This window comes from Mytilus californianus, unplaced genomic scaffold (genome assembly GCF_021869535.1).
Source record: "Mytilus californianus isolate M0D057914Y unplaced genomic scaffold, xbMytCali1.0.p SCAF_6, whole genome shotgun sequence".
Classification (NCBI taxonomy): Eukaryota; Metazoa; Mollusca; class Bivalvia; order Mytilida; family Mytilidae; genus Mytilus; species Mytilus californianus.
Genome location: NW_026262712.1, coordinates 16,596,046 through 16,609,580, shown reverse-complemented (window position 1 = coordinate 16,609,580; position 13,535 = coordinate 16,596,046). Strand labels below are relative to the sequence as shown.

The 13,535-nt window shown below is 31.4% G+C and overlaps 1 protein-coding gene across 1 annotated transcript in view; it reads left to right on the top strand.

The window, feature by feature from the left end:
• Positions 1–13,535, top strand: part of LOC127706281 (tectonic-1-like) — a 30,867-nt gene that overhangs the window by 6,152 nt on the left and 11,180 nt on the right. Inside the window, exons 4-10 of the mRNA XM_052210792.1 lie at positions 1,458–1,594; positions 2,008–2,107; positions 3,592–3,713; positions 4,560–4,653; positions 6,198–6,269; positions 7,727–7,780; positions 11,434–11,609. Of these exons, the coding sequence (XP_052066752.1) occupies positions 1,458–1,594; positions 2,008–2,107; positions 3,592–3,713; positions 4,560–4,653; positions 6,198–6,269; positions 7,727–7,780; positions 11,434–11,609 (755 nt within the window). The remainder of the gene's footprint in view (positions 1–1,457; positions 1,595–2,007; positions 2,108–3,591; positions 3,714–4,559; positions 4,654–6,197; positions 6,270–7,726; positions 7,781–11,433; positions 11,610–13,535) is intronic.

Sequence of the window (13,535 nt, the reverse complement as noted above, 5' to 3'; positions counted from 1 at the left end):
ATTGTAATCTATTTATTTTTTTAAAAGACAATCAGGTGGTCACATCTCCAAAGTGATGTACCCTTTAAAACACATTAATGTATCCTTCAAAAAAACAAAAACAAAATGTTTGCTTGTATTACATTGACAATGGCTGACATGGTAATTTAGGTGTTAACTAAGTGAGATATGGTTGCATACAAAGATCTAAAACTGCAGATATAGTACAAACATGACTTGCTATGTAAAATTTAGATCCATGGGATGTGAACTGGTCCCCATTTCAAACAGAGAAAACATGGTTTATCTATTGGTTGAAATTAGATTTTAACTTTATTTGAATAGTTTCGAGTACTCTTAGATCGGTACTTTGTGATTTTGTCTATTTGTTAATTTTATGTATTGATGCTATACCACCGTCATAGATTTAAGGGAAGTTTTAACGCACAAGTTTAACCTCGCCACATCCTTATTGTGATTGAGACTTCTTTGGAGCTTTTTGATTAAGTGGTTGTCGTCCGTTGCTATCGGTCATATTTGATTTTTGCTTATCATATATACATAAATCAGGATGTTTGTTTTCCCATTTGAAATATTTGATATTTTGTTATGCCGGTATTATTGTTAATCTTTGTTGTGAAGACTGTTAAGTGACGTATAGTTGTTAACATCTTTATTCTTTTTGTGTATTGTGGTCTATTTTCTCATTGCAAATCGTGCAACATCCCCTTATCTTAGTGTGTAATTAAGGTACGTATACTAAACTAAACGAAATAAATAGAGAAACAAATTATGAAGAAAATGTTTAAATGTTGATATGGAATTGATATCGCCAACATATTTAAACAAACGAACCAGGAGAAACTAAATTGTCTATATATATAATTGTAGCAGATAAACATTTAAAAGATGTGTCGATATCGACATCTTAAAACAGACAAAACAGGAGAAACTAAATTGTCTATACAGATAACTGTAGGAGATAAACATTTGGAACATATTTTTTCGATATCGACGACATCGTCAATATCGACATCTGAAATAGACAACCTGGGAGAAACTAAAATTGTTTATATACATAACTGTAAAACAGATAGACATTTGGAATATAATGTGTCGATATCGACTCGACATCTTAAAAATACGAACCAGGAGAATCCAAATTGTCTATATAGATTATCGTAGTAGATAGTCATTTGAAATATAATGTGTCCATATCGACTTGATATCGTCGATGTCGTCGATATCGACATCTTTATTAGACAAACCAGGAGAAATTAAATTGTCTATATAGAAAAATGTAGCAGATAAACATTTGGATCATTATTTGTCGATATCGACTCGATATTGTTGATGTTGTCGATATCGAGACTACATTGTGTCTTGGACATACCTCTAATAAATCAGCTCATTGATCGGATATATTGACTCTCTAAAATATTTAAATATTAAAAGAAACAAAATTATTTATTTTTCAGATGATAAGAGGAATTATTACAACATACCAAGCTTAATCACAGACACTACAACTTTTGAAAACTATGTTAGTAAATATGCTGGATATACCTATGCCACTGAACAAACTGGACAGTCAACTATTAATAACTTTTACAAGGTATTTAATGTTACTGTACAATTTAGGGGCTGAAATTAAGGACATATGATTTCATGATAAATGTTTGTTTTCAACAGTCTTGTTTGGTGAATACTTAAAATAACAGGTTTGGCTAGTTATGGGAAACCCTTAAAAATTTAAAGGATTTTCTGCATTTATATGACCTTTCAGCTGCCAAAGCACCATTTTTTTTTATCTGACTGGAACATAATTAGTCAATAATATGCATAAACAGGTAATCTCTTGTGGTATATATATTTAAATGTTAACTCAAAAGAAGCCTCATTTCCACATTAAACCTCTTGCCTTCAGTCATACTCAATTTGTGTATTGTTTACAGGTTTAAGATTGTGTTTACCTTTACCATACTACAAAAATGTTCCTCATAGAAATGATCAATTTGTGGTTTACAGGTTGGTGACCCAGTGTACATTGTTTACCAGAGTCTTGCAACAGGTTTTCTTGGACTTCCTAGCTCGCTTACATCAACAGGTTGTTCTAATAGTCCTGTAGGTAAGTCAAGTGACTGCAGATTATTCTACTAGTCCTGTAGGTAAGTCAAGTGACTGCAGATTATTCTACTAGTCCAGTAGGTAGGTCAAGTGACTGCAGATTATTCTACTACATGTATATAAATAAGAAGATGTGGTATGAGTGCCAATGAGACAACTCTCCATCCAAGTCACAATGTATAAAAAGTTAACAATTATAGGTCAAAGTACGGCCTTCAATAGCCATAAAGGGCCCCGAAATGACTAGTGTAAAACAATTCAAACAGGAAAACCAATGGTCTAATCAATATTAAAAATGAGAAACGTGAAACATCTTATACCCCTCCAAACAAACGACAACCACTGAACAACAGGCTCCTGACTTTAGGACAGGTGCATAAAAATGCAGCAGGTTTAAACATTTTAACAGGTGCCAACCTTCACCCTAACCTGAGACAGTAGTGTAACATTACAACATAAAAAGACACACTTTAAGATATCAATTGAAATGGCTTAACTCAATCAAAAAGACATTTAAACAACACTGAACGAATAGGTTTGATCTATGACACAATACGAATACAATATTAAAATGTAGGTGCCTATATAACATAGACGTTACAGGTAGTAATAAAAAAGATGAATAAGAGTGTCAATAAGACAACTCTAACCTGGGACAAAATGGCGTTAAATAAAACAATGTACACAGGTAAATTTAAATATAATAATTTTGTTGTTAGGAGTACAGAAGTAAACATTTTTTACAAAACTAATAAATTTGTTGTACAGAAGTGAAAATTTATCGTCATACTAAATACTTATCAATGGTGGTACATATTAAAAATAGTGAGCCGAGATATACAACACAAAATAAGTAAACATTGATTTACAGAAATGCATTACAAATTGTGTCAACAGGTCAAATTAACACAAATTTTTTTATTCTTATTCAAATGAGATATCTGATTTTGTACACTGAAATATACTTATGCAGTCAAATAATATTCTTATTGGCCAATATTATTAAGTGATCTTTAAGTAGCATATCATACATGTATGATTTATGACATAGTGATAAAGTTGAAACAGATTTTGTGATATTGAATTTAATTTATCACTGAGATACAAAACAAAAACCACATTTTTTAAGGTAACTAAGGGGACTTACTCTGACATTTTTGGAATTAATTGTTCAAAAGATTTTTCTTATTTACAACAAAAAATTTAGTTTTTTAAAGTTTTTGGATGATAGTAAATGTTCCATTCATCAGAATGTTTTAATGCACTCTAACAAGGATCATCATTTACAGATCAGGTTAGATTTGACTCTGTACATTTATATGTGATGGCCTTATTCTGTTTCTTGCAGTTTTAGAAATTTTTGTTTATTAAACAAGTGCAATACATTTTGGTTGCAGGATATGAATTTCACTTTTTAATGGCAATCTGACAATCATTTATATTGACACTGGTTCAAGATAAAATGCTATTATTCACTAATTTCAGCTTATTTGAAAGATGAAACATCATCGTGTGTTAGACAGTTTACTACATTAAACCAGGCTACATGTGAAAGTACAACATCATTCAGTGCTCCGTCGTATTACACAGGATTCAGGGTTGTTACAGTAAGTTGACATCTGCCATTCTTTATCGTTTGAGTCCATTAAAACAATGGTAGAAGTTCAATAAAAAAAATAACAAAGATGCACTCTATTTCCTCATACCAAAGACTTTAAAGTTGGTATTTGCTGCTTCTCCGCTAAGCACACAGCAATAAGGAGTAAGAGCAAACACTGGTCGGCTCGGAGTCAGAATAATGTGTCTGGGTAAGGTGACATGTCTTTCCTGCGGACTGTTACCTTGTGAACTAGTACGTTAAAAATTAAGCTCAGCGTGTCAGTCTAGTACAAAGCAGGGTAAATATTCATATTACATTAACATGTTCTCGTCCTGAATATGCATATTAATTTGCCGCTGGATGTAAAGCAGCTATCCATCATCATCATTTATTTCCTCATATGTGATAAAAGTTTTGTTTACCAAATGGTCACCTGTGGTTTGTGGGCCAACCTTCAGGCACCAAAATTAAACTGACTGCTTTGTAATACACTAAGTTCTCATTCATGTTCAAAATTAAAAGTGGTGAAATTGGTTTAATATTGACATATATTTAAAGATGACAGAAATTACATGTATCAGACCTTAATATTTCTAAAATAAAATAACAAAAAGTCTACATGTTTAGAAGAAAGTACTCAATATTAATTTTATTTTTCATAGAAAAATCAGTGTAATACATTTGTAATAAATTTTAGTTAAGTTCATAAGGAATCATTATTTCCAAAAAAAAACCATGATTCTTTAACATTTTTTCTGTATTTATTAAAACAACAAGAATTCTGCTACGAAATGGATCCTTTTCTAATCTTGGGTTGTGTTGTTTACAAATGTTTACTGTTATGTGTTTTCAGACTCCTTATTTATTTACATATATTGTAAACGGAACAGTTATTACAACTACAACTCAATCTACAACAGTTACGACAACCACTCCATCACCACCAGGTAGGTTTAGATACACAGTACATAATAAGTGTTATTTGTTTATTTGTTAGAGTACGGTATATTTTATACTTTATAAAGAATTGGCATGTTTTAAAGTTTGTTTTCTCTCTTATGCGAGTTTAAATATTTGCTTTCATTTTGTAATATTGATTGATTCATTTATATGATGACTATAGATTTCATACTTTAATTTTTATCTTCTAAAGTTATTTTCCTTTCATATATAATTAATATAGAAAGTTGACAAAGTTTTCAATAGTTAACTGAGTGTTTAAATTAACAGATTGAAACTAGGAAGCTATTCATGATATCAAGATAACATTGATAAACTTGTATGCACGTTTGAATATAATATTTAAAACACTGATGCTAGAAAAAAAAAATACAAACTGGTTCTAAATTCATTATGTTATTAAAAAACCACTGTCAAATTAAAGAAAAAAAATTTCCAACCAAAATAGTAAAGTTTAAATATTTGAGCATTCATTTTAAGGATGTACAATGCATGTGTTCTTATACAATATAGAGCTTTGGCTATTATTTATATGTATATATATATATATAATAATTATACTGTGCATGATTTGCATGTTTTAAAATTGAATTGCTTTTTCTAACAAAAGTAAAATAAGGTTCCCAAATGGTTTAATTTCACATGAATTCCTTGAAAAAGATAAGCTTATGCTAATGAGCTTTTTAAGATTTTTCTGATGGAGACAACAAGGTGTTTAGTTATTTTATTAAAGTATTAGGGTGAAAATAAGCAATTTCCATTATTAAAGTATAAGGGTGAAAATAAGCAATTTCCATCCCAACAACCAACACAGTAATTGAATTGAAAACAGTTGTGTGTTCTTTATGCTAATTCCTTGTTTGATGTGTATCCAAACAGTAGTTCTGTGTAATTATTGTGTGTGGTTTAACTTGTTTGGTGTGTATCCTAATAGTAGTGTGTGGTTTTATTTGATTGGTGTGTATCCAAACAGTAGTTCTGTGTACATATTGTATGTGATTTTACTTGTGTGGTGTGTATCCAAACAGTAGTTCTGTGTACATATTGTATGTGATTTGACTTGTGGTGTGTATCCAAACAGTAGTTCTGTGTACATATTGTATGTGATTTTACTTGTGGTGTGTATCCAAACAGTAGTTCTGTGTACATATTGTATGTGATTTTACTTGTGTGGCGTGTATCCAAACAGTAGTTCTGTGTATTGTATGTGATTTTACTTGTGTGGTGTGTATCCAAACATTAGTTCTGTGTACATATTGTGTGTGGTTTTACTGGTTTGGTGTCTGTATCCAAACAGTAGTTTTGTGTACATATTGTATGTGATTTTACTTGTTGTGTGTGTATCCAAACAGTAGTTCCGTGTACATATTGTGTGTGGTTTTACTGGTTTGGTGTCTGTATCCAAACATTACTTCTGTGTACATATTGTGTGTGGTTTTATTGGTTTGGTGTCTGTATCCAAACAGTAGTTTTGTGTACATAGAGTATGTGGTTTTGCTATTCTGTATTTTTATATTGTGGTGATTTTCAGTTTCAACCGATAATTCAACAGCAGCTGTGACAGTTCCTACAACCACGACTAGTGCTGCCACCACTACAACAGGTAACAGCATTCTAAAAACACATGGGTGAACTTTGCACTTATTAACAATGATAATCTACTTAACAGGTCCTTTATACTCAAATTCAGCTGATTTAATTGATTCCCATTACATAAGTCAGGTCATGTGCATACGTGTGTAGGCATGATACAGGCATATTTCAGATAATCAAAACTATGAATTTTGATTTTTTACCAGTCTCTTAAAATTGTCTGGCTTTATGATACATCCTCAGGAAAGAGCTAGCCACAAATAAGTATTCAATTTTTGCTTCCAAAACATCCATGAAGTTTACAGTGTTATATCCCCTTAAAACACTGGATGTTAAGCAAACAACAATCATCATTTTCATATTAGTTAAGGTGGTACATAACACTACAGGGAGATAACTCTGTAAAAATCAGCTGAACGTTTTAATAATGTTCTATTGTTAAGGAAATATTAAGCTTCTCAATGATGAAAATTAGTGTTTGTCGCTATATATCCAATGAATTTTTTCCGATAAAGTGTGTGGTTCAAATTTTTTGAAATTTTTATATTATTGTCAAAAGGTCAAAGTGAATATTTTGTTAAAAATTTATGAAAATAAAACAAGCCAAAAAAAGGTGTTTGGTACCACCTTCAAACTTATTTTCAGCAAACCAATAACTACAAACATAATAACATGCATGTGCTATGCTAGTGCAATTTTTGTTTTTGTGTAATATGTCACATCCTGTGATAATGTTTAGCATAGTTCAATTGTAGATTTTTAGTCCATGTACATGTAGGTGTAACAACATAACAAAGTTTCAGTTAAGACTGATATTACTGCATGGACCATTTCTGATTTTTACCATGTTTGATAATGCTAAGATTAGAAGAATAAACTGAATGTTTTTACACAGGAGCCAAATGAATCTTTAAGATCATAAACAGATGTCATCTTTGCATGAGGGAGTTACCTTCTTAAGGTTTTATAAAAACTAAAAAATTTATCCACTGAAGAATTATGAAACTGTATGGAAATATTAAACATAGACAAATTATAAAAACTATTAATTTGCATGCCTTGTTGCAAGATTTCATAAATGTAGAAGTCCATTACCAGGAGAGATATTCAACCTTCTATATAGTGGGAGAGATTAATGTGTTTAGAAGAGGTTCTTTTATAACTTTCTGTGATACAATCTAAAGTCTGCCATAAGTGATGACATTGTGATCTCTTAAATCTCTAGCACAGCTTGCATACTTTAGAAATGAATGAAGTTTCCCTGATATTACAGACAGAACAATAATACAGTTTTGGAATAGGAAAGTTTCCAACAAAATGTCTAAACCTAAATTATTCATTATGTTATATGCTGATTTTTATAGAATTTCTAATATTAGTCTAATTGCATGCAAGAAGTTTTTACATATGATATATCTAATGGGAGCAGGAATAAAACTAATGATTTATGCCCTATCACCTTTGCAGATACTAATATTACCACTACTGTAACTATAGTAACCACAGAACCACCAACAACAGGTTTGTAAGGACAGTAGATCGCTAGCATGCTTGTCCTTAACTTGCCTAACCCTCAGCTTATTTTGACCATTCACCATAAAATGTACTAATTAATTCCTTTTTTTCAGCTACATTTGTACATAAGTTTGAACAATTAGTTTTATGTTAAACTGGTAACCCTCATCAACCTTTTGTGCCTGTACAAAGTACAGCTATCTTGACCATGAGATTTCAATGTTGTTTGTCTGTGTTAGTAGATATATTTTTTAAAGGAGTTCAGTGTGTGTGGCTTGTGTGGTCTGTTGCACTGTCAAATATTTATGTTATTCACTTTTATATGTAATGAGAACATGAAATGGAAAGTAATTTTGATTAATTTTTTACTGTATTCATGTTAAATTTCGATTTTAGAAATTCATATCTACCCACAAAATATTTATTTAAACATTTTTTTAAAAAGGGTATTAACACTTACAAAATTATTGCCACCATAATTAAAAATAAAAAGATATGTGTGCTAAGCTACTTTGTGAGAGCATTCCAAAAACATCAAGAGGTCAACACATACATTTAGTGAAAGACAATCATATATCATTTGTCTTGTCAAACTATTGATAAATTCAACAAAAGCTACAAAAAGTCTGCAATTGATTCTGATTTTTTGTATGGAAAGAAATATAAAAGACAACAACAACCTGAGGTGTGAGACTTGAAACAGGTTCATTAACTTGCGGCAGGGTTTAAATAGTTCTGCCAATACTCAACCAACACATTATTTTGTATATAAATGACACATTGCTCCAATGATTAAGGCTTGTGATCATTTATTTCTCTGTACAAAGATTTTGGACTAATATCTGTATTTTTTTTAACTAAGACTATAGACTATATTCTTTATTTCTCTTTACTAAGACTTTGAACTATATTCTATATAATCTGTAATTGTCTCGCCTTGACGGAGTCAAAAAGCGAGACATAGTTATGCTTTTTCCGGATTCAGCGGCGGCGTCAACAATGTATTAGTTTGTGATTAGGTCTAGTTCATGGGAACCACTAGTGGTAGGTCAATGATATTTGGTATGCAGTTGTATTAGCATTGGCACATCTCATTACCATCGAGATTATTTGGCCCCACCCCCTCAGTCAAGGTCTATTGACTTTGAAACTTTGCTTTGTTTACATGTATTAGTTTGTGATTAGGTCTAGTTCATGGGAACCACTAGTGGTAGGTCAATGATATTTGGTATGCAGTTGTATTAGCGTTGGCACATCTCATTACCATCGAGATTATTTGGCCCTGCCCCCTCAGTCAAGGTCTATTGAATTTGAAACTTTGCTTTGTTTACATGTATTAGTTTGTGATTAGGTCAGTTTATGGGGAACCACTAGTGGTAGGTCAATGATATTTGGTATGCAGTTGTATAAGCATTGGCACTTCTCATTTCCATGGAGATTATATGGCCCTACCCCCTCATTCATGGTCTATTGACTTTGAAACTTTTGCTTCATTTTCATGTATTAGTTTGTGATTTGGTCAGTTCAAGGGGAACCGTTAGTGGTAGGTCAATGATAATTGGTATGCAGTTGTATAAGCATTAGCACATCTCATTTCCATGGAGAATATTTGGTCCCACCCCCTCAGTCATGGTCTATTGACTTTGAAACTTTTGCTTAGTTTACATGTATTAGTTTGTGATTAGATCAGTTTAAGATGAACCGCTTATGTTAAGTCAATGATATTTGGTATGCAAATGTATTGGCATTTGCAAGTCTTGTTTCCATGGATTATATAGCCCCACCTCCTCATCATGGTTCATTGATTTTGAAACTTTTACATAGTTTACAAGTCCATGTTTGTGTTTAGGTTTGTTGAAAGGGAACGACTTATGATAAGTCTATGGTACCGTATAGCGGGTTATTTTCGCAGGGTGTTTATTTTCGCTTATTTTGGCGGATAAACGAAAATCGCGAAAATAAATTCAGCGAAAATTTATGCATACGTTTGGTAGTTTCGAAGTTAACATGGTTAAAGGATTTTGTAAACAATCTATTTTTCCCTGTTGGCAGGTCAATAACTGTATATGTTAGTTTTAACAAGATAAATGCCAAAGGGCATTGTACATAAATGTATTTTATTAAATGACTGTCAGGTGTGTATACCCTTATTAATAAGTGTCAATTAGAATAAGAGTGTAAGGTACTCTTATCAGGTAATTACCCCATATTAATAAGTGTCAAACTATATAAGAGTTGTAAACACTCATGATAATTTTGTAACCTAATTAGTAAGTACATCAAAGGTCCGGTCAAATCTAATCAATCGTAAAATTTACAAGACGTTTGAATACCTATAACAAATAATTATCTATGTTAGCGGTATTCTCATGATTAACTGTATCAGAAACTAATCAATAAATAAGAGGTCATTTCGGTAAAAAAAAATAATTAATTAACCATAACAATAGACACTTGTCAAGTTTTACAACTTTTTAACTGCAACAATTTCAGTATCCACCAAAATATTTAATTGGGATTTATGAATCCACCAAAATAAAAACCGCCAAAATTTTTCGTATACTTTGTTGCCCCCACATCGCGAAATTTTACACCCGCGAAAATAACCCGCTATACGGTATTTGGTATGCAGTTGTATTAGCATTGACACATCTCATTTCCATAGAGATTGTTTTGCCATGTACCTTCAGTCATTAACTTTGAATATTTGCATAACTTACATGTTAAAGTATTGCTATTTTAATTTCAACATCAAAAGTACAAAAAGCCTTTTAAGGAGAGACATATCTCTGTGTTAACAGTTTATTCTCTGTAATAAGACTTTGGACTATAATTCGCTACTAAAATGAGATTGTAATCTGTGTTTCTCTGTACTAAAAAGTGATTATAATCTGTGTTTCTCTGTACTAAAAATGGATTATAATCTGTGTTTCTTTATACTAAAAAGGGATTATAATCTGCATTTCTCTCTGCTAAGACTTTGAACTAACCTGTATTTCTTTTTATGGGACTTTTGTCTATATTTCATTGTACTATGTTAAAATCTATTTCTCTTTTCTAAGACTGTGGACTATAATCTATATATAACCGGTTAACCTTTGAGAACAGTAGTATGAATACAGGGCTATATATGTCATATTTCTCTGTAATTACATGAGGTATGCCTTAAAACTTCAACAAATTGCTTAAATGTTCATTATTTTAATTATATATATGGAAAAATATACACAAAGTTCATGACTTATTATTTAATTTGTGGTTTTTCTTTATAGAATTTTACTTGTACACTGTTTTCACCTTTTAAATTACACATGTTTCACAATTTGTGTCAGTTGGACAGCAACCTATCAATACAAGTTAACCAACACAATTAAACTTGTCAACAGATATTAATTAATGAATGGTGTGTATGTTTTAGAAATTGAAATTTGAATCAGTTTTTGTGGTGAGCAGAGAAATTTGTTTGCAATACAAATCACAGTTTCTTGCAGCTATCTGAAGGACTGATATGAAAATTGTTTGTATGCATTTTATTTCCAGGTTTTATTACATGTCTTTCTTTAAAATCAGAATGATGTTTTGAGCCCTATTGGATGTAGAACTTGGTTCGGTAACAATTATTTAATCAAGACACCCATTATGTTTTTGTATAATTTCAGTGGCTCCATTCCAGATTGACCTATACAATAACACATACACAATAGATATAGGACTATCTACAGTACAGTGCAGGGACAGCACTGGTAACAACATCACATGTAATTTCCCCACAGGGACAGTACCAGCTCCAACATACAATACTGGTACTGCAACTTGTCAAAATGTTGTTACACAGGTAATATATAATACCACTAATATTGATGCCTTGTCTTAAAAATTGATATACCTTAGGCACAGCAACATGTAGAAAGATTTTAAATAGTATATAATACATTTGCAGAGTTCACAAGGACACTGCTATTGACAGACATATCCAGTAAAATACTTGTGGTACCAGTGAAATTTGAATGAGGTATTACCTTTATACTGCTTGAATGACTTAGTTGAAGTTTCAGTAGTATCTTTATACTGCTTGATTGACTTAATTGTGGTACCAGTCCAATTAGATTTTAGTGGACAAAATTTTTAACTAATTGTTTAGAACATCTAGTTTTATCAATATTGATTGTCCAGTAAAATTTAAATGGAACCAGTTATTAATATTTGTCCACTTGACCAAATGTATATTGAACCATCCAGCACCTTGGTAAACCCTGTACTTGTTTCTCAACCTGATGCATAGAAATGTCACATCATAATGTCAAAAATGGTACCACTATAAAAAAGTAATGTATTTATAACATTACTTAGAAATAATGTCCTACCTTATTTTGAAAAGTGTAATAGTTGTTCAGACTTGGCTATAGTTTGCTTTCTGATGAAAAGAAGATATGGGAAGCAAGAACAGAGTTTTTTTTTCTCTCATAACAATACCTTCAGTTTTGGAAAAAATAAGATTTAAGTAATTGAGATAATCAAGCCATTATATACTAAGAAATAGCCATGAATCCAAGAACAAATACTTTCTTGTGGTTCTTGAGTTTTTGTTTTTTTCTAGACAGTGATTTATTAGTCATAAATTGACAACCAGTTGTAATCTCTTAGGCAGCACTACCTGCTGTACTTTTCACTGTATTGAAAAGGACCAAAAATTTAATATAACAAAAATCTCAAAGTCTTAAATAGTCCACTTGAAGTTTAGCATGACCTGATCTTTTTATGAACATCTGATGATTAATTACACTGTGTTTCTGATACTGTAAATTCGGATATTATTGCGTGCATTTATTATTGAGATTGTTGAAGAATAGGCAAAAATGCGAGTTTAATTATTGCGATTTCAGGAAAATCTGCATACAGATATATGTATCAGATACCAAAATGCAAGTTCTTATTATTGCGACACTCACACAGTCGCATTATTCGCATTAACAAAAACCTCGCAATAATTTCTGAATTGACAGTATATCATTGAACGTTTGTTATTGAATTAGAGAGCAGCAGGTACGGTTGTACATTTAGACATTCATTCTTCAGTACTGTTATTCCTTATTGAAGTTTCAGTAATATCTTTACACTGGTTGAATGACAGAAGGTCTGCCAATCTAAACAAAACCCATCCAATTATTTAATAGATTATTTATCAATTATGGTCAACTAGTTGTTACTGATTTTTGATTTAATACTTTTTTCAATTGACCACCCCTGTATACAGGGTTTCCTCTTGCGATCGCCATTTTCTCATTTTGCAAAAGAATAATAATTGTGTGATTAAAAATCCTGATTGGCAAAAGAATTTGGTGAATGAACTATAACTGTTCGACTTCGTCCATCTTGTTAATTTTGTTTCTGGTTTCTCTAACTTTTTCCCCGCTGGACAATACTCTGATTTCACCTTGAACTCTTCACATGTATCGATTTTGACAGAAAATCAATAATCAGCTGAATCAGAGCTAATTGCATCTGATAGCAATCGACAACAATGGACTAATTGATAAAGGTGTTAATTGTATTGTTTAATGAAAATGTGAGGTAAAATGGCGTCACATGTCACCTAAAGGATTGTTTTAACAACTTTGTTAAATTAATTATTTTGAAGAGGGTACTTCACATCGTTATAGTTTTTAGTTTAAGTTTTACGTCTCACCTTTTACTTTTAACGATCGATGGTCTGGATAAAAAAAACTGTTGTTCAGAAGAAAGGGGTCAAAAGTAAGAAAAA